Source organism: Acomys minous (assembly GCF_964271855.1).
Source record: "Acomys minous genome assembly, chromosome: 6".
NCBI classification, from domain to species: Eukaryota; Metazoa; Chordata; class Mammalia; order Rodentia; family Muridae; genus Acomys; species Acomys minous.
Genome location: NC_140487.1, coordinates 48,456,444 through 48,477,150, shown reverse-complemented (window position 1 = coordinate 48,477,150; position 20,707 = coordinate 48,456,444). Strand labels below are relative to the sequence as shown.

At 34.0% G+C, this 20,707-nt stretch overlaps 1 protein-coding gene across 2 annotated transcripts in view; it reads left to right on the top strand.

The window, feature by feature from the left end:
• CCSER1 (coiled-coil serine rich protein 1) overlaps positions 1 to 20,707 on the top strand; it is a 1,085,521-nt gene that overhangs the window by 854,276 nt on the left and 210,538 nt on the right. The window contains exon 11 of one of the 2 annotated variants that reach the window (XM_084787312.1): positions 7,094 to 7,139. The exons of the other annotated variant lie outside the window; for it this stretch is intronic. Coding sequence (XP_084643438.1) covers positions 7,094 to 7,139 — 46 coding nt within the window. The remainder of the gene's footprint in view (positions 1 to 7,093; positions 7,140 to 20,707) is intronic. 2 annotated transcript variants of the gene reach the window in all.

Here is a 20,707-nt window from a genome sequence, read left to right as displayed (position 1 = left end):
GGAAAAATGATTAAATACATAAACACCATCAGAATTTCAGATGCTTTGCAAGGAATTTTAAGTTCAAAGGCAAATTTAAAAGAGATGGCAGTTCCGAGGGTGGGTCTGTTCTCAGAATGCTATTTATATATATGAACAGTAGTGTCACGTGAAGTCAGTTATATGTTAATTTTATATAAGTAGCCCATTAATTCAAAATGAATAACAAGTACAAACATACCCCAAATAAGTAATTTATGTAAACACAACTATGATCATACCTAGGTACCAAATTTACTGTGAGTAATCGCCTTGTCAAATGGAAAGGCACTGACTTAATGACCTCATTATTATCTATACATATAGATGTAATGTGATCTAACTATAGGAAGCTGATTTCTTGGCTGTATAAAAAGTTCTATCATGCAGGACCTTTCTTACTACTTACGGTGCATTTTACATTCAGGTCTATATAACTTTAAAGCTTCTCTGTGTTATGAACTTTGTAATCCAGGTAACTAGTGAACTACTATACTACACCATGCAATCTCAATCAGATACAGTTTAGTGTGTGTGCATGAGTGTATGCTTGAGTGTGTTGGTGTGTATGCAGTCATACATGCATTCATGTGTGTGCTTGACTATATCAACTTATATTTTTTGAGAGAGGATGTCTCCCTGGCCTGAAACTTACCAACCAGGTTAGGCTGGCTGGCCCATGATTTCAAGGCTCTGTCTGGCTCTTTTTCCACAGTATTAGAATTACAGCCTTGGTAACCACACCTGCGAGTCTTAAGTGAACTTTGAGATTGACCACAAGCTCTCATCCCTGAAAGGCAAGCACTTTATTGGTTGAACTACATCCCTTGCTCCTAATTCAAAATTATTTAGCCAGTAAAAGCATAAATGTGTCTGGTTTGTCTTCTTCTTTGCAGAACTCAAAATTCCACTTCTCATATTCCCTGACAGCTAGTCCACATGTCAGTTTGGGCACTTATAGACAGATATAAAAACGATGTGAAAGAAAGCTTCCAACCTTGCCAGTCAAGTCAGGTTTGAACAATTCTGGCAGAGATATTAGGCCAGAAACTGAAGATGAGGCTCCAACGTTATAAAGTGTATTTGGTGACTCGTCAGGCAGTAAACCGTCTTAAGTCAATTTGAACATTTTGAAAGCTGCTAACCCACACTGCTGCTTCACTCAGGAATATAAGTTATATTCCTTCTCAAGTCTCTGAGGGGCATTGAAGACAAGATAGTATAGTTTTACAACCAAGTTTAGTTGGTTAGGGGACAAGATCGTTTTAGATCATGATAAAGAAGTTAAACTATTAGAGTTGAGATAGGATAGATGTTGAATTTCTTTTGGAAATTTAGCCCCAACAAGACAGGGAAGACACTTCTTCAAACATGACGAATGCAGATGGCCAAGTCACTATGAATGTAACATGTATAGAACTCATTATTCTCATGATTGTCACATGGTTCTCCCTGCTGTATGTAATTTGTTTCACACATGTGTAATAAAATAAAAGTATTAAAAAATAAAATAAAGAAAGAAAAACTAAAAAAAAAATTCTGCCATTACCATTTTGATGTCAACAGGCATATGCTAGGTGTAGTTTTAGAATCCCTCCCCATCGTTTCTGCTATGAGACAACTCAGTACTTATTTCCTTTGTCCCCTTCAGGAAAATCTATACAAATTATTATAAATAGTATGTTTATATTAAATGATAAAATGATAAAGCTTGAAGGCATTTCTCTTCCTTTTTGTTGAAAAAAGAATAAAACAGTTCCCCCATTCATGCGATTCCTAGTATAAGTTAAAATGATACAAAGCATGCAGGTGAGCTCGTGTTATCCCTATGGTCAAAACTGCATTCCACATTCTTTGCACTGTCAGGATTCATAGAAGCTTCCTGGGTTTCTTACTAAAGAAATCACAGGAGGAGATGTTATTGAAACCTGTCCAGGGGGGCTAAATTAAGGAAAAAAGAATTTAAAGTAGTGTTCACTTAAGAAATCATAGTATGTGCCTTCACAAACTCATGTACCTGTGTTAAAAAAAGTTAACAGTGACTAAAAATTAATGATGCACACATATGTACTAATAATGTCTGTGAAAATGCATGCTGCCTGTTTTTGCTTTCCCTGTGACAATGCTAAACAGCCTTACAAGACGTTGCAAAGTGTGTGTGCTTATTTTACTCATTAGAAGTGTTGTTTCTCATGGACTTTGAAGTGGTTACCTTCACTCAGCTTAACTGGTGGGTCATCATCAATCCTTCAGTTTCTCAGTTTCTATTAGACTGTTGAGAAAATAAAATATCTCACCAATACCTACTATTAATTGTTTTATCTTACTTTTAAAATTTTCCTTCTTTTCCTTTCTGGTGATCAAGAGGTCTAATACCAAATCATTCTGATGTAGTCTTTTCAAATTTCTCTCCTCAGAATTTCAGTGTAAATCATGGCTAGTGAATTAATCTGGACACGTGGCCTATGCTAACAGTTGAGAGCTGGCTTGGTTCTCATGGTCTTAAGACATATTTAGACAAAGTCTTGGATAAAAAGTGCTCTGTATCTGTGAGGGTAGCTATGCCTATGGTTTCTGTACTCTCCATCCAAATAAATTCTGGTGAACATATGGCTTGACCAATGTCTGTCAACCACAGAGGCAGGTCAAGTTCACGTGTTTTGTTTGGTGTATGCTGCCAGAGAGATTTTAGAAAGATTGCATTTTACTGTTGTTTATTTGAAGCCATCACATACTTTGTGTAAGTGTAAATTGTACTTAGAATCCAAATGAACACAACCCAGTACTAAGTTAGGGTTGAGACCACACACAGCATGGTTGTACCAGGGTCACCTCAAAAGTGGTATCTTTATCTCAGTGCTGAAACTCTACATCTTTCCACTTCTCTGGAGCATTAGTGTTCCTAAAACCAGTTCAATATCAAGAACATTATTTCTGTAGAATGGCCTATGGGAATGCACTCACTACTAAGTTTTCCAACTTTTTCCTAATGTACACTGTTGAGTAATGTCAGCAAGCTTCTTGATAGCTACATTTCTGAAACAAAAAGGATCAGACTCACTAAAGTCATACAGTTTTTTTCAAAAATTTGGTGGACAAATCATGCTTGAGGTAAACTAACAAGAAGCTATAATTGCTTAAAGCACTGTAAACTTATTTTTTTTTTGTAAAAATAGAAATGTTTGATTCTTACAGCTCAAAGCTTAGCAGAAACTATTATTCTGTACATTTGGGTAATTTGTAATTCTGAAGTTACTTGCCTGGCCCCTGGCTTTTGGAAAAAGAGTTAAGAAATTTTCCTGTTCCTATTTCAATTCACTTATAGCACTGTTTTGCCGCACTGTTTTGCCTTCCGATTGTGCGCCTGGGGTCAGTGGAACTGTACCTTTTTATTACTTCACCACAGCAGGGATATCATTTTAACCTTTTCCTGAGCAGACAACATTGTCTTTAACCCCAATGTGAGCATATATACTTTTATCAATCTCATAATTTTGAGTATGTACCAACATCTCTTCCTGTTAAATGCTTCTAGGTTTGTAGAAAATAATAAACAGGTTTATTACAAAGATGTTTGTGTGTATGTGTGTGTGTGTGTGTGTGTGTGTGTGTGTGTGTGTGTGTGTGTGTGTAACATGCATGCTTTTTAAAGCATTTACCGACTTATTTGTATGGATTTCAGAGTTTCATTTCATTTCCTTGTTAGAGAATCTGGTGCTAATTTCCACTCTCATTTTTAATTACAAAAGACAACCATCATACCTATATAATTCTCAGGCCAAATTCTAACTGTGGTTCTGTCTTCATATTCAATATGAACGTAAAGTCTCAGGATCTACCCAGTAAACAGCAATTGTGCCATGCCCGGCGAGCTTATCTCTGTGTTTGTCAATGACGTGGAAGTTAATCTTGCTGCCAATTCTTTCTCATTTATAAGTTATACATGGAATAATGGCATCTGAGATAATATATCCTTCACAAAATTTTATCATCACTAATACATACATACATACATACATACATACATACATACATACATGTGTGTTGATGGTGCCTGTAGTAATGAAGGATAATTTAAAACGCTTACATAAAGGCAATGATACCCATGAACTACATTATATATGAAAATGTGTGTGTGGAATATTTCTCTGCTTGACTTATTAAGCAAGTGAAATTAAATTAACACAGCCTTATTCTTCTTTTATTTGACTGTTAATTGAATGAAAAAATTTCTGAATTGTGACTGGGAAATCTGAATTAAATCTTCTGAAATTTTGGTTTAACTAATTGTCTCTAGTAATAGATAAAATTTTAAAAAATCAACTCTTAGAAAAAGAAATGATACATGATGAAATCAGTGTGAGAAGATTGGCGAATCCATCCGTATTAATCACATCTCCTCAAAGGCTTTCTTTCAGATGCTTCTGGATTGCTTGTGCTAAACAGATTTCCTAAGCAGAATGTATTTTCACATCAGTGATTAATGATTAATCTGACTATGGTAATATTTGATCATTTGCTAACACAGTCTACATATTATTATAAAAATTATCGTATTTTCATTTATTTTGCCTGAAACATACATGTTAGTTTATAAAGTCTAGGTCAGTTGTGTTTTACATTGTAATGAAGAGCAATTATGCATGAGATTTTATGGTGATGGATGCAAAATTAAAATGAGAGGCAAGGTCTCAGTCTCCATCAGAATTGTGTGAGTCTCTTTCAGTTACCTATCAAGAAAACTCCCTGAGTTATAGCTACAAGTTTGAAAAGTTAAGTGATATGAAAATTAATGTAATTTTAAATTTCTATTGTCAGTTTTAGTATTTGTATTCAACATAGGAAGCAAATCTTTTAAAAGTTCATATTTTATTATTTAAAATTGAAGTAATACATTAAAAGCACTGAAATGAAAAAAATGTGTTTGTACCTAATTAATATATCTATAGGTAATTATGATAGTAAATGTAAATTGAACATTGAACAATCAATATGTGATTCTTACAGTAAGAAGCCCATGACCTAAGTCAAATAAACCTGTTAGTTTGTTTGGCAACATAGAATCTGCCAAATTTTTGTAGCTCTTCTCCTGGCTCTAGATCATTCTTGGAATTATTCCAATGTGAGTAACAGATGTTCAGCTTTATTCTCTTGTCAGATGAAAAGCTGCATTAAGACATATGTGTTACCTACTGTGGCTTCTGCCCTGACGTTAACATTTACCTAATTGTGCCCCTCCAAAGATCATACTAGAAACGATGGTTCAGACATCAAAAGACTAATTTCTGCTGCCAGAAAACTAGAAAGATGTTGCTTATTCATAATTTTAAAAATTTGTTTCAATAGTAACAAATAGTAAGTTTGTTTCCTGTTTATTATAGAAATCTCTTTGAGTATTCAAATACTTCTAGTTAAATCTCTAATAAAATAAGCACTAACATATTTGAGGTTTGTGAAATATTTTCTAATAAATATTAGAAGAATTTTCAGTGCTGTGGGGTGAGTGGCTTGCAAGGATTGTACTAAAATTTTATAAATGAGTTTCTATGTCAAATTAAGAAAGTATTGAGCTGTCTTCTATATAAGGCTACAATCCCATAATCTAATTTATTTACAAGTCTCTATCTACAATAATAGAAATTGAATTTATCCCAAAAAAATTGCCACTGGTCATTGGTAAATTACCTGTTTCTTCCTAAATAGATTAAGGATGTAAACATGCTACAGACAAAAGGAAATTTCAGTGACAGATTTGCATGATTTATTTTTATGTTTGAATACAAATGTTTATATTTTAAAGATATGTCCATTTGGGAAATATTTGTATTACCATGGCTACCATATTAAAGGATATTTTTATTCCTATGTATGTGTATGATTCTGGAATTATAAGTGGTGAGGTACAGGAAGTGCATGCTGGGAACTGGATGTGCCTGCCCTTGAAAAGCAGCACGTACATGTGATTGCTGAGCCCACCTCTCCAGCCCCTGCAATGGGTTCGTTACATTCTGGCAACAAAGATTTCCCCCTACTTAACAACTTTGAGACTTGAACACTTAAATACGTCCTTAACTGATTCCAAACCAAATAAAAACTCATTTAATTTTAGGAAGTTTTCTCTTCAGCAAATACGGGAGGGGTAATAAATAAAAGTCGAGAGTGGTGACCAGCCAAGTTGAAGTTCAAAATGATGACCATCCAAAAGTGTCAGTAGTGTAGATGAGTCACATTTTGATGTGCTCAGCATAGCAGTGTAACAAAAAGCGGGAAATATATATTAATTGAAATGTAATTAATATATTTGTGAATTATTGTATTAGTAAATAGCTATTCATTTTATGTAGTTTTTATTTACCACTTAGGCCTCTTTGGTACATGGTATAATATATTTTGGTACCAACAATAAAAGGCCAAACTTGACTTGAAGGATGTTGACTTGAACCCACGGTACTGGAGGGTTGGGACAAGTATCATGAACACTGCCGGGCTCACTGTGAGGTCCAACATACAACGTTCACCATTCGTGTCATGGTTAAGTAACTCTTCCTTCCTGTCTGTTGGATCATGCTGCTTTGCAATCACCAAGTTTTGTTGAAGCTCAAATCTGGGGCTTTTTCCCCATGTTATAGAAGTCTTTCCTCCTCTTCTTTCTTTCTTTCATTCTTTTTTTTTTTTTTTTTTTTGCATAGCGTTTGAGCTGAAACACTGTAAAGGGCAATCCATGAAACACTGCTTACTTTAAAAGACAAGCAACAACAGCATCAGCTAAGGACATGATGCAAGAGATCCTACTTTGTAAGGAGGCCACTCTAGACTGCATGCGTTCTACTCATCTCAGACTTCCTGTCAAATTTAGCTGCTTTCAGTTTTACTATAATTTTCATCTTCTTTATTTTTGTCTTATTTTACATTGACAAAATCCTATATAGGACTCTCAGCCTCATGTCTAAAATTTGCCTTTTTAATTTTTACTTATTTTGCATATCTGTTCATATTTTTTATATATTCCTCCTGCAATTTCTGCTATTAATAATGCCGATATTATTTGCTCCAAAAAAATGTGTTTTATTTCCAGGACACAGCTTATGGAAATGTTCCTGTACCTTCTCGCAGGCAATTATGTGAGTCTTTTAATTTTAGCTCTGTGTTGTAAACATGGCTCTGTGTTTCTGTGCTGTAGCATGGCATGCTCACTGAGACCAGTGCCTACAGGTCAATATGCAATCTGTAGTGTTGTATATTACCTATGATGTATTTGTAGCAGATGCTTCCCTTTGCCTCTTCCTTATCTGTTTGTCATTATCAGGCCCATTTAAGAAAGTCGTATTGAAATACAGCCAAGTGCAGTAAGACTTCAGTAATGACTCAAAGTCTGGGCAAAGAGAGCAGTTGAGCTAATAGGACAATTTTGATTTGACCACAGTGAGAATGCTTTCTCTCTCGGTGACTCATAAGGGCTTCCATACATTCTAACTTTCTCCCCTTTACTATTGACAGTTTTCGTATCACATAACTTACGGTTTTGTCCCAGCTTGAAAGACCCTAGTAAGTTTACAAAGAGATGTCTGCCTTCCAGTGAATTTAAAGCAAAGTGGCTTTCTAAGTGTTTTTGCTTTATTTCTAAGTCATAACACTTATATAATTAAAATTAATCTATAAAGAGTTAGCTAGCGACCCCAGATTCTCACAGCTTTCCTTTGCAGTTATTATCAATCTGATTGCATTTCTGACATCTCTCGCAGCCTGTCTACATTAATGTACCACTGCGAGTTGTACCTGCAAATTTCATATGTGCCAGCAGACTTTGAGGAACAGCTGTTCTTATCGTCCATCCCATCCTTGCCCTTTCCCCCCTCACGCAAGCTTCTCTTACTCAACTTGGTTATGTGCCTCCATTACCAACTGCTTGAGCAGCACCTTCATGAATCTAATTGTGTCTAATAATAACTATTATGGATTCTTTTAACAAGATGTTTAGGGTATTGAAAGGTACAGTCCAGAATATATAATTTTTTTTTTTACTATTTTCAGTAAAAAAAAAAAAATCATTTGATGACAATTACAGAATAAGGTCCATATGTGGCCAAAACAGGAAATAAAATTGTGCACTTATTATATCCTTTGTCATGAATTAACTTTAGATGTTCAAATTTTATGAATAAAATTAAAGTAAGAAATAACTGCTAGTATTAATGACTTAGTAATATGAAAGTTTTCAGAAAGTTAATGGTCATCACAGGTAATAAATTATCTTTTGCTGTTTTTTTTTCTTTTATTGTTCTGTGATCTAAATTTCTAATGCTTATTAGAAATAATATTGATTTTCTTAGTTATTGTTCCAGTATTAACTGATAAAATTGAAACCTAAGGCAAGAAATTCCAGAATATGATGCATATTTTGATTCATATTTGCTTTGATAGGAAGGAGCCATTCCCTACTCTTCATCATAGTTAAGCACTAAGGCCGGGGTTTGCTGCCACAATAGGATCCAGTGATGGACACTGGGGGATTGGTGTTACTATGTCCTGGGATTTCATAAATAGAAACAAACTGGTTATGAAACTATTTCTTTTGATTGTAATAAAGTCATTCCTTACTTTCACAAAATAAAAGAATATAATATAAACACATTCATATAGTTTGATTTCAGGGCTAGTTAAATGAGAATGTACCTTACTGAAAGTACACATTGTTTCTCTAAGGCTTAGAATGTTAACTTCACATATGTGTAAAATAGGCATCATCATTGAAACAGCTACTGCCTTCTAAACATGTGGTCTTAACAGTGAGCTTACGAAGCACTGTGATTTAGAGGACTGATAATCATATTTTCTTCTATTCAAATATGAGTCCTAAGATCTCTGCCACATACCAATGCAGGTCTTTGGTGCCTTACTCAGCATTTATAGTTGTGGAGTTTATTGGAAATGCTGTATAGTAATAAGCAGTTTATTTTACACATGAAAGTGATTGCTGACCTTCCCAGTTTTCCTTCATTTGTCCACTATACAAGTACCCAGTGACACTTCTTTTACATGAATTTTGATTCAGTCCGTTATATTGTTGTCTACATCAGAAATGAAGTCATACTTTCTTGAAGACACAGCTAACAAATTCTTGTTGCTTTGTTTTATGTGACATTAAAAGCTTCTTGAATAATGACTGTTAGTTATAATATTGTACAGTTTTCTTTAACACTCTCATGAAACATAATCTTGTAAAGAAAGAAAAGTCTTGGAAATTTATGTGGTTATAAAAGGTATGAATCTACCTTTTGTAGAGAAGATTAATGACTGCATCTTGAGAGGCAATGTTGGCTTAGTTAACATGCCTATTTATATATTCCTCTAGTGGTTAATACTCATCAAAATGAGACAGAAAATAAACAGTATTGTCTAATGATTTTCATTTCCAGAGACAATTCACAAATGATCATGTCAAAATGAGGTGTCTTGTAAAAGTATTTGAATGTTGGTAAATAGTATACTTTTAAAATATTAAAACCATAGTTATTATGCTAAAATTATTAATAAGGTTCCTGACAAGGGACCCCTGGGACCACACCTTGAAGAAGGAATCAACCTTCTCACAAAATGCAAAGAGCCTTTTTAGATCATCCTTATGTCCTTCCTAGCATCTACAAAGAACATAAGCCTAAAGGTGGTTGCAACACACACAGTGTAACCCATGGGATGTGTGTGAAACATTATGGCAGCTTGATCAAGGCAGAGGAAAGTATTTGCTATACTTGAGGGAAGGACAAGAATACATGATGAACTCCAGTGTTCCACTGAGGGAGAAAGATATCCCTGCTGTGTTTGCAGATTAACTTTCATTGAGTTTCAAGTCGTGCTGAAATGTGGATGGGAAATTACAAAAGTACAGACAAACCATCTAAGGGATTAAGTGAAAATAAGTGTCCTCCTGCAGAAGAGGCTTTACAATGAAAAACTTAAGGTCAACTAGGCCTACCAGAAACACAGTCAGAGACAATGAAAGGCAAAATTACTGGTGTCATCAAACAATTCCCTCAACTCCTATCCAATCCTCCACACTGAATTTCTGCCACATGACATGCATTTACATAGGTCTTAATACCCTGAACACAGTATCTGACTTTCCACAGAAGTTCTGTACCAGATAGAAAAATAAAGGAAAACAAGAAAAAACAAAATATTCTTTCAGTGGTAGTACAATCTTCAGTGTCAGTATTATGTACATACTAGAAATATGAGACAGGATAGTTTTAATAGTAATGATTAAATTTAATTCTTTAGTGGAAAAATTATAAGAGACTCATAGAAGGAACTATGAATTTGGGTATGCTCTACAAAAATCACCAAGTTGAAACACAAAGGAGGAACTGTGGAGTAGGCTTGGAGTATCCAAAGAAAATGAAAGATCCGTGGAAAATAAGCAAGTATTCTGGTTTATTTGCAAGTGGTGTCCTAGTGAACACACAGATAGTGCAGAAGAAATATTTGAGAGTCAATAGTTGCAACTTTTGAAATGATAGTACAGACCAAATTATAGATCCAAGAAGATTTTAAAAATACCTAGAATATCACAACCAAATTGCTGAAAAATCAAAAAGTAAAACAATCTTAAAGAGAGACCCTGAATAGTTTTGAAATGCTGCATTTAGTAAAACAGGAGATTAAAGTAGGCTTTTCATGAAGTCTATTACAGAGCATCTGGGCCTAGATTAAACTCTATTATATTCTAAGACACTAATCACATATTTATGTGATTCATTTATCCTTTCTTAGTATTTCTTGTAGATACTGTTGTTAGTTGTACATAAACAGGCATTCATTTATCAACATGATTTTTATTAAATATTTTATGTATATTTATATTACTATACATGTATACAACATACTACTTACAGCAAGAAGAATGATGAAACATTCAAGAATTATATGAACATTACATTCTTAGTGTTTTGGCTATTATTTGAATTTGGCAGCCTTGAGGAAAAATTTTTCCTATCTTGGTGAGTCTAAAATTCTGAATGTAAATCAATATTTATCATATCTTGTCATTATTAACTTAAAACATCTATCTGACCTAAAAACATCCTAACCCCTAAACAATGAAGCTTAATTGTAAAACTAAACTATCTGGTCTTCAACCTCATCAGAGACTTGAGAAGGAATAAAATTAATTACCTGAGTACACAGGGAGTGCAGGTTAGCAGCTTCCCAAATGGGAAAATGACAGGTGATTTGCTACCTGAACAGTCGCACAAAACAATCTATAACGTTAGAGCATCATCTTCAGTCTTCTGGCACAATATATTTGACAGACATATTTGTGAGGCAGAAACTACTGAGGACTTGTTTACCCTGTGTTTGCAGAGTTTGGCTGTTGAATCTGGCTGCTTGCAAGCTTGCTCTTTTTTAGGCAGAATTCTGTCTGGTTGAAATGAGGATGTTTTGCTCAGTGGTTTGTTTGCCTCATTTGAAGCCCTTTCCTTAAGGAGGTTCTTTGATGTTGAACAACTTCTTTGACATAGGCTGGGTGTTGCCAGGCATTAGCTTGTCAGTGAGTCTTCAAAACAATAAAACCATTTTAAAATGCCATATTCTGTATGTCTTTGAGGGTTTTGAATACCTTATCTAACTATTTTACCTTATCTTTCTGTAGAATTATAGCTATCTGTTGCACCTAAGATGTATATTCTCTTGATAAAAATAGACTAGTAATTGATATTACCATGATTTGATCAACTAACAATTAACTTGTATAACTCATTTAACCTAAACAGCCTGCAATAGTACTTTCAAATAGACTGGTTAATCAATGAAATAAAACCAAAGACTCAGAAATAAACCCACATACCTATCAACATGATTTTAAATGGATGCAAAAAGTAATGGTGAAGCAGAGGTTTTTGAGCCCAACATGCTACAGATTTAAAAAAAAAAAGTAGTAAGCACTATTAAACATCCAGAAATTCATTATCTATTTCATAAATCTATACGGTTCATTCTGCCATTCCTGCTTATCAGGAATTAGCATAATAATTTTCTAATCAAGCACATTAAAATGTTGGCACTGATTTTCCTTTGTCAAATGCAATAACTAAACTTTCACTAATCAAGAAAACTGCCTATTGTGAAATTTTTCTTAATCAAAATAATACTTAGCGATAGAAAATTGAAACAACAACTGTAATAGAGAGATGTGGGGAGGAATCACAAAGCACATGATGGAACTAGCATATGGTCTTATTTTCCCTTTTTTATTTTAATTAATTAGTAAACACAGTGAGTCAGGAAACAACAGAAGATCATATCAGAGCTTCGGAAATGTTGATAATTATACTTAGCATTTCATTAAAAACGTAAAGGTATTTTGTTTACTTGTTATTATTTAATTATTTTATCTTTATAGTATTAATAAATATTTGTAAGCACCACAAATTGCTATATTCTTCATTTAGTTACACTGAAAGTGACTGTCATATTTACTAACAATACAAAAATTATTGCTCGATGTAGGTAACATATTGAAGACATGTGTGTTCACAAGTATAATTTAAGGGAGCCATTTATTGGGGATTCAATTTTATTTAATTTTCCTGAGTCATATAATCAAAGATTCCTAGAAGAGTAACACAAAACATGATCAGATTGCATTGCTTAGTAGTAAATGATCTAATTATCTCCTGTCTATCCTGTAGGTCACAATTTATTCTTATTATAGATGAATCTTTTGAGGTAATTTTATCTATTGGATTATTAATGCCCTTGCATGGTGATGTCCAAGTTTTGTTCTTTCATAATTTGGGCAATCTGTCATATCTTCTCTAATTTTTTGAAAGAAAATTTCATACATTTCTGATCACAATTTCCCTCCCTAGTACCTCCTAGGTCCAATCCACGTCCCCACTAACCCAATTCCACATTTTCTCTTTAGAAAATAAACATACAAATAGAAATAAATAAGATTATAAATATTAAAGGAAAATTCAAGAAGCACACATAAAGAATATCCATAAAAACATAAAATTAGAAATCATAATATACAAGCAAAAAGTCAGTAAGACAAAAATGTTCAAACAAATTAATATGAGATAATCCATCTGTAAATATGCAGTTTGAGCCCATGTTATATTGGCTATCTACTGCTAAGCATGGCTTCTACACTTACGTGTGGTTTATATACCTAGGTAGATTCCATTGGAAACAACTAATTTTCCTTTGCCAGCAGTTATTAATTAGAGATAGCTTCTTAGTTAGGGATGGAAGCCTTGTCCACTTCCACATCTCAATGCAGTAACCTCACCTGATATGAACTCGTACAGGCTCTGTGAATGTTGCCACAGAGTCATAATGTGTGTCAATCCTATTGTGTCTGGAATACACTGTTTCTTTGGTGTTATGTCCTCTGTCTTTTACAAATTTTCCATGTCATTTTCCTCAGAGAATGAAGACATCATATTTATGACTGAGAGTTGTAAGGGCTCTCACTCTCTGCACATTATCCAGTTGTGCATCTCTATGTTCACTCAGAGGAAATTTCACTGAAAATGGCTTTGGGAGGTGCTGATCTGTGACATTAGGCATTATATTGTTGCTATGATCCTTTAGATGAACATTAAATAGTACTTGGTTTTGATATAGGCCATGATCTACCAACTATCAGGTTTTAAGTCAGTAGAGCAATATCAGACAAGGGAGTGGACTTTAAATCAAACCAAACAGTGTTTTGTTACTCCCACAAATTTTATGACACTATATCAGCAGCTGATCATGCAAGCAGTTCTCTATTGTAGATTACAGACTTGTAACTATTTGGATGTTACCTTTTTCTTCTGGTAGCTTGCAGAGCATCTTTAGTCTGTGAACACTAGTCAATAAGGTTGAAGGTGCTAGTTAGGGACCAGCTGGACTTCTCCACATTCAGTGAGATATGTAAGCATTGTCTTCAACCTTAGCGCCTTACCATCCATTTGTGCAGTCTGGCACAATGGTTCGGTGTCCAATAAGAGACACACAGGAAGAGGATTAAATCCCAAGGAAGAATAAATAGCCTGGCCAATATCCCACAATGCTGGGAATGGGTGTTCTATAGGCACTCTTTGACCAATGAATGGATTAGTTGTAACTGATTTCTGGTACTGGAAGTTTCACTTGGAGATGAAAGCTGTCTAGCTGAAGCATTCTCTCTTTTGTTATTTGGTGAATACATTTACAATTCTTTAACATAAGTATATATTTTAAGAAGAGCCTACCACTTTAGGATTACATATGCCTCTTAAGTGGCACTGTTTTCCTCAAGTGTCATCTTGTTTCCTTTCCCTTCTCTTTCTCATCCCCTATAATCACCTTGCTCTATTCTCTTCTCTCTTCCCCATCTCTCCAGAACCATCTATTCCATTTCTTCTTCCTTGAGAAATCCTCACCCTGTCCTTCAGCTCCTTTGTCATAAGTGAGGTGTGCAGAAGTTTGTGGGTTTATTCCTGGGTCTCCAATTTGGTTCCATTGATCATATTTATATGCCAGTTCCATGCACGTTGTTTCTTTATTTAATTTTTTATTGTTTCACTCTTTAAGTTTCCTTTATTAATTTTTTACATACACCTTTATATAAGTACACATATATACAATAAACTACATATAGCAATAAGAACCATGACCCAATCAGGAATTATATAAATGCTACATTCATGGTGTTTTAGCTATTTGTATTTGACAGCCTTGAAGAAACCATGCTGTTTTTATTACTATTTTATGTAGTTTAACTTGAAGTCAGGGGTGGAGATATATCTACAGAAGTTCTTTTAGTGTATAAGATTGTTTTTGCCTATTCTGGGATTTTTGTTTTTCTATACGAAGTTTAGAATTGTTCTTTCAAGAATGTGTAAAGAATTGTATTGGTATTTTGATGGAGACTGCATTGAATCCATAGTTTGCTTTTGGTAAGATGATAATCTTTACTGTGTTAATCCTACTGATCCATGAGCATGGGGCATCTCTCCATCTTCTGATATCTTCTTTAATTTCTTTCTACAGTTACTTGAAGTTCTTGTCATACAGTTTTTAACTTGCCTGCTTACAGTTACACCGAGATACTTTATATTATTTGTGGCTCTTGTGAAGGGTGTAGTTTTCCTAATTTCTTTCTCATCCCATTTCTTATTTGTATACAGGAGGGCTACTATTTATTTTTTTTAATTAATCTTGTATATCTTGTATCCAACCACTGTGCTGAAGGTGTTTATCAGCTGTAACAGTTCTCTGGTGGAATTCTGGGGGTCACTTATATATACTATTATATCATCTTCAAATAGCAAAATTTTTGACTTCTTCCTTTTTGATTTGCATCCCTTTGATCTCCATTAGTTATCATTTTGCTCTCACTAGAACTTAAAGTACTATATTGAAAGAATAAGGAGAGAGTGGACAGTCTTGTCTCATCCCTGAGTTTAGTGGAATTGCTTTGAGTTTCAATTTAATTTGATATTGGCTATTGGATTGCTGTATACATCCTTTATTATGTTTAGGTATCACCTTGTATCCCTGGTCTCTCCAAGACTTTCATCATGAAATTATTGTGGATTATGTTAACGGCTGTTTCTGCATCCGATGAGATGATCATGTGATTTTTCTTTCATCTTGTTTATATGGTGGATTGCATTGATGGATTTTTGTATGTTGAATCATCCCTGAATCTGTGGGATGAATCCTATCTGATCATGGTGGACAATATATTTGATGTTTTCTTGGATTTAGTTTGTGAGTGGTTTATTGAGTATTTTTGCATGAATATTCATGAGTGAAAATTATCTGAAATTCTCTCTTTGTTGAGTATATGTAGTTTAGAAATTAGGGTGACTGGATTCAGAGAATGAGTTTGGCAATGTTCCTTCTATTTCTATAATGTGGAATAGTTTTAGGAGTATTAGTGTTAACTCTTCTTTGAACGTTTGTAGATTTCTGTGCTAAAACCATTTTTCCTCTCTGTCTCTGTCTCTGTCTCTTTGTCTCTCTCTGTCTCTCTGTCTCTCTGTCTCTCTCTCTGTCTCTGTCTCTCTCTCTCTCTCTCTCTCTCTCTCTCTCTCTCTCTCTCTCTCTCTCTCTCGTGCATCAAATCCACTTCGTGCTTCTCATATGCTCTTGGGTATGTAGGAATACTGTGGAATACGGTAGACATATCAGCACTCATTGTTAAAGAAAACTGACTCAACTTCTCTCGTTAAAATTTCCTAGTCTAAGGATGGAACTGTGCCCACTCTCACCCTCTATGGTAAGATTTGCGCTGACTAGACCTTGCACAGGTCTTGTGAGTTCTTGTGAACCTTTCCTGTTGCATCCAGAAAACACTTTCTCATAGTATTAAATTATTGAAACACACTGGAATCAGAGTATAGTTTATTTGTGAAAATGAAGGAAATAGTACCCTGAAGCAAATGTTCATTTCAAACAATTAATGATGATCATATATAAATGCCTAGCATACATATCATTTATTTACTTGATTTCATTTCTTAAATAGCAACTAGCAGAATAAATTAACTGTCTTACAAATCAGGAAATCCCTTTCAGTGGTGTGTGTGTGTGTGTATGTGTGTGTGTATGTGTGTATGTGTGTGTACATGTGTGTATGTGTGTGTGCACATGTGTGTGTATGTAATATATTACTTTGAGCTAAGAAAAAGAGATAAAAACTGTTTTAATTCTTTTATATTTCTTTTTTCACATATACATTTATATTATTATACATAAATAAAATAAACTACATATAGCAAGAAGAACTATGAAACAATCAGGAATTTTAATATGTTACATTCATGGTGTTTTGGCTATTTGTGTTTGGCAGTCTTAAAGAAAACAAATTATTGAGAAATCAAAAATTATGTATATTTGATTAAGTGGCAAGATTGTGATCATTCAAAATACCAATTATACAAGACACACTCACCAGCAGTCTTTACTTAAGTCTCTGAGTTTACTAAAGCCCTCATTATATTCCAATGTATTTGTGAAAAACTGAGACTTTTTTTTTTCTGTCAACTCTGACACTTAACCTGTTCTACTGGAACCTTTGACTCACTTACTATTCATAGTATGCTGTTCTGTGTTATGTCCAGCTCTTAAAAATGAAAGTACACATGCTTAATAAACAAATAATGAAGCATCCTCAGGCTGTATAAACATGTAATGAAGGATCCTGCAGGACACATCTTTTGCAGTTATGACTGTCCTTTGGGAAAATCAGTACAAATTGATCTCAGTGTGCATGTGTTCATAAATCTCTTAAATTTACAATGTATGACATGATTAGCAAACCCCTAATATGTATTGTACTAAGCATCAGCATAGTATATCTAAAGCAAAAAAAAAAAAAAAAAAAAAAAAAACTTAAGGGAGAAGTAAAGTTCAGTGGTCATTACAGCACACTGAAATAAAGGAAATGGAGGTTAATAGTTCCACATATGCACTTCAGGATTTCCCTTAGTTGTTGATCCTTGCATTAGGTCTATTTCACCATGTAGTATATGTCTTAGTTAACTTAGCTCACCACTGAGTGGTCTCTGTACTTTGCCCATGGTCACCTGGGAATAAATCTCATTATACCCTGCTTTATTTATCATAGAGAGACTATAAAAGCTGGTCCTTAACTATTTGTTCTTAGCAATGACAATTAAATTTAAGAAGAAATATATATTAAATGTTATGAATTTCTCTTATATATTTTCATACAAAAAGACTTGTTCTTAATATGTATATGAAAATACTAAAATTTGAGGAAATTAAAATCCATGAAGACATGCTCCTCTGAGGGACTCTACATGTGTTCTTCAGTGAGCTTTTCTTGTACATTATTACACCTCACCTTCGCCCTATCATTTAGAGAGGAGGGTACAGAGAAATAGACCTCAGTTCCTTACTCTGCTAGGCCTACATAACATCTAAAAATAAACAGATACTGTAGATAACCTGTGAATGAGGAATTTTTGTTATTATTACAGCCTTGTTAAATTTCTATTTCAACAGATTAAAGAAAATGTTTCACATTAGGTCAAGAGTCTTTTACTAGAGCCTCATTTTGTCTTAGAAATGTCAATTAGAACTGGAAATTAGAGACATTCTATTTAATGAATACTGTTTCACCTTTTGTATCACCTTTCACAAAGAAAAATATGCCTTATAATGAATGTAGATAGAAATTTAGATTTTTTTTCTGATAAAAATCCTGCTGACCAAAGCTTAATCAAAACATGTTGTATAGTAGTTAATTTTGCTTGTCTTTTAAAAGTGGTTTTAAAAGACATTAAGTTAGTAAAAAGGTAACACAGAGGCAGATTTTTAAGAAAATATTTTACTCATTATTAAGTAGCGAGTATGTTTATTTAGTCTACAGAGTGATATAGGCAAAAGATAAGAAACTTGGAGATGAGGAACCTACAGAAGAGGGCAGGGCAAGGAAGGATTGTGGGGATCAGAGGCGATGAATGACACCAGGAGAACATAGCCTACTGAGTCAGCTAAGCAGGCCTCACATGGGCTCACAGACACTGAAGTGGCAAGGATGTGCCGTGCATGGGTCTGTACCAGGTCCTCTGTGTATATGTTATAGCTGTTTCCTTGGTGGTTTTGTGGGACTACTAACAGTGGGAGTTGGGGTGCCTCTGACTCTTTTATCTCTCTTGACACTAATTTTCTCCATTGGGTTACCTTGTCCAGCTTTGATATGAGGGCTTTTGCCTTGTGTTAGCACATCTTGTTTTTATCCTGTTTGGCTGATGTCTCCTGGAAACTTCCTCTCTTCTGAAGAGGAAATACAGGGGGAGTAAACTTGAGGGAGAGTGGAAGTGGGAGAGAGCTGGGGGCGGTGGAGGGTGTTGTTAGCATCAAAGCGTGAACTACTCAGTCTGTGTTTTACACATAAGAGAGGAGTTAGACATAATGAACTCGCCAAAAAATTTACTTAAATCTATTTTATATGAAAAATTGAAGTATAGCAAAAAAAAAATCCAAATTAAAACAATTAGCTTACAATCAATAGTAACTAAATAAATGTTTCTGTTTAAGGGTCAATATTGTTTAAATATTTGTGTGAGTCTGATTTTTAAAAACGAGAGGTGATTACTCTTCTAAATTTTTATTTGATAATAGGTTTGAAGAAGGATAAAGCTTGAGCACATTCTAGATACAAAAGGTAACCAATGTTGAGGGTTGGACTCACCTTCCTGCCTCTTTCCAATCCTAGACTAGTGATATGAGTATAAGAAATAGGAAGGGTGAGCCAAAAAGCATATAGAAGAAACAGGAAGGAAAGTGTTGACTTCATTCACTGTTCTAACATTAAATGACTCCATTTTTAGCATTCATTATTTTGTAATTGAGATTTCAACACATTTCAGGATCATCTTTTGACTTGTACAGTAATTGTTGAAGCTCAGAATTATATATATATATTGAATAAAAGACTCAAACATTGCTGTTTTTCTGACTTAGAGTTTCCTTTCCCTGACTGGTTAAAAACAATCAGCCTTTTTATCTAACAAGTCACATGCAGAATGAGTAAATAAAAGAATGAGAGATTATTACTAACAAAAGTTTTGAAAAATCATACCTAATGGACAGGTGCAGAGCTTTTTCCCTATTATATGTCCACCTCCTTCTGAAATTGGGTATATGGTTGTCAAATTCATGGCCATTATCATATTGTTCCTTTGGGACATATTTGTTGTTGCACCTGGAATTTCACCTGGCCAAGTGGGCTGAAGATACAGAAGTCCGTCATTATTTTCCTGCATAGTAAACTAGAAAATAAAAGCTAAAGGAAGTGGAAATTGCAGCCAACTTCAGGGTCAGTTTATATTTGTGCAGCATTTGTGAATCATTCAATGGAAGCAGTAACTGGGGAGCAGTAAGATTTATAAGGAAAACTCTTTTGTCTTTCATAAATTGTTAATTTTTCTAAAGAATTCCAGAGTTCTTTGAGTCTGTTATCCTGCAAACTTTCTATGTATAACTAAGAATATAATCGCCTTGCAAAAGGAAGCCACTAGAATTTAATTTGATTTTTAATTTTGGTAAAGTGAAGAATTTAATAAGCCACTCACTTTATACACATTACCTTACAAATAAAACTTTGTAAATAATACATTTACAAATATACTACTACTTTAAAAAATTTCCCAAGGCAACAATTGTTAACATACTGTATTGCTTCAATGTAGATATGCTTTATATAAATTATTTATAAATTTAATATGTAGTTATGTGTAGTTTATTATGTAGATAAATATTTATAATTTTATATTATCTTCAAATTATACCATATGTATACATCTTTAATATATTTTATTTGCTTTTTGAGAATTGCATAATTCATACAATGTATTTTGATCATATTCAACTCCCCACTGCAACTTGTCCTAGATCTTCCCTAAACCAGACATCAAATTCATATCCTCTTCAGGAATACTATCTTGATGGATGGATATGATTATTATTAACTATATATAGGTTAAAATAGGCATATATGAATTGCATCTTTGTGACTGTGTTATGGTACAGTAAAAATATGATTGCAGAGCCATTCTTTGATGTTTATGATCTACAAGGAATGTTATTATTTCTCAATTAACCACAAGCCTATTGCGATCTCAAATCATAAAGAGGAATTAGAAAAGGAAACAGACCCAAACTGATCATTGCTCATAAA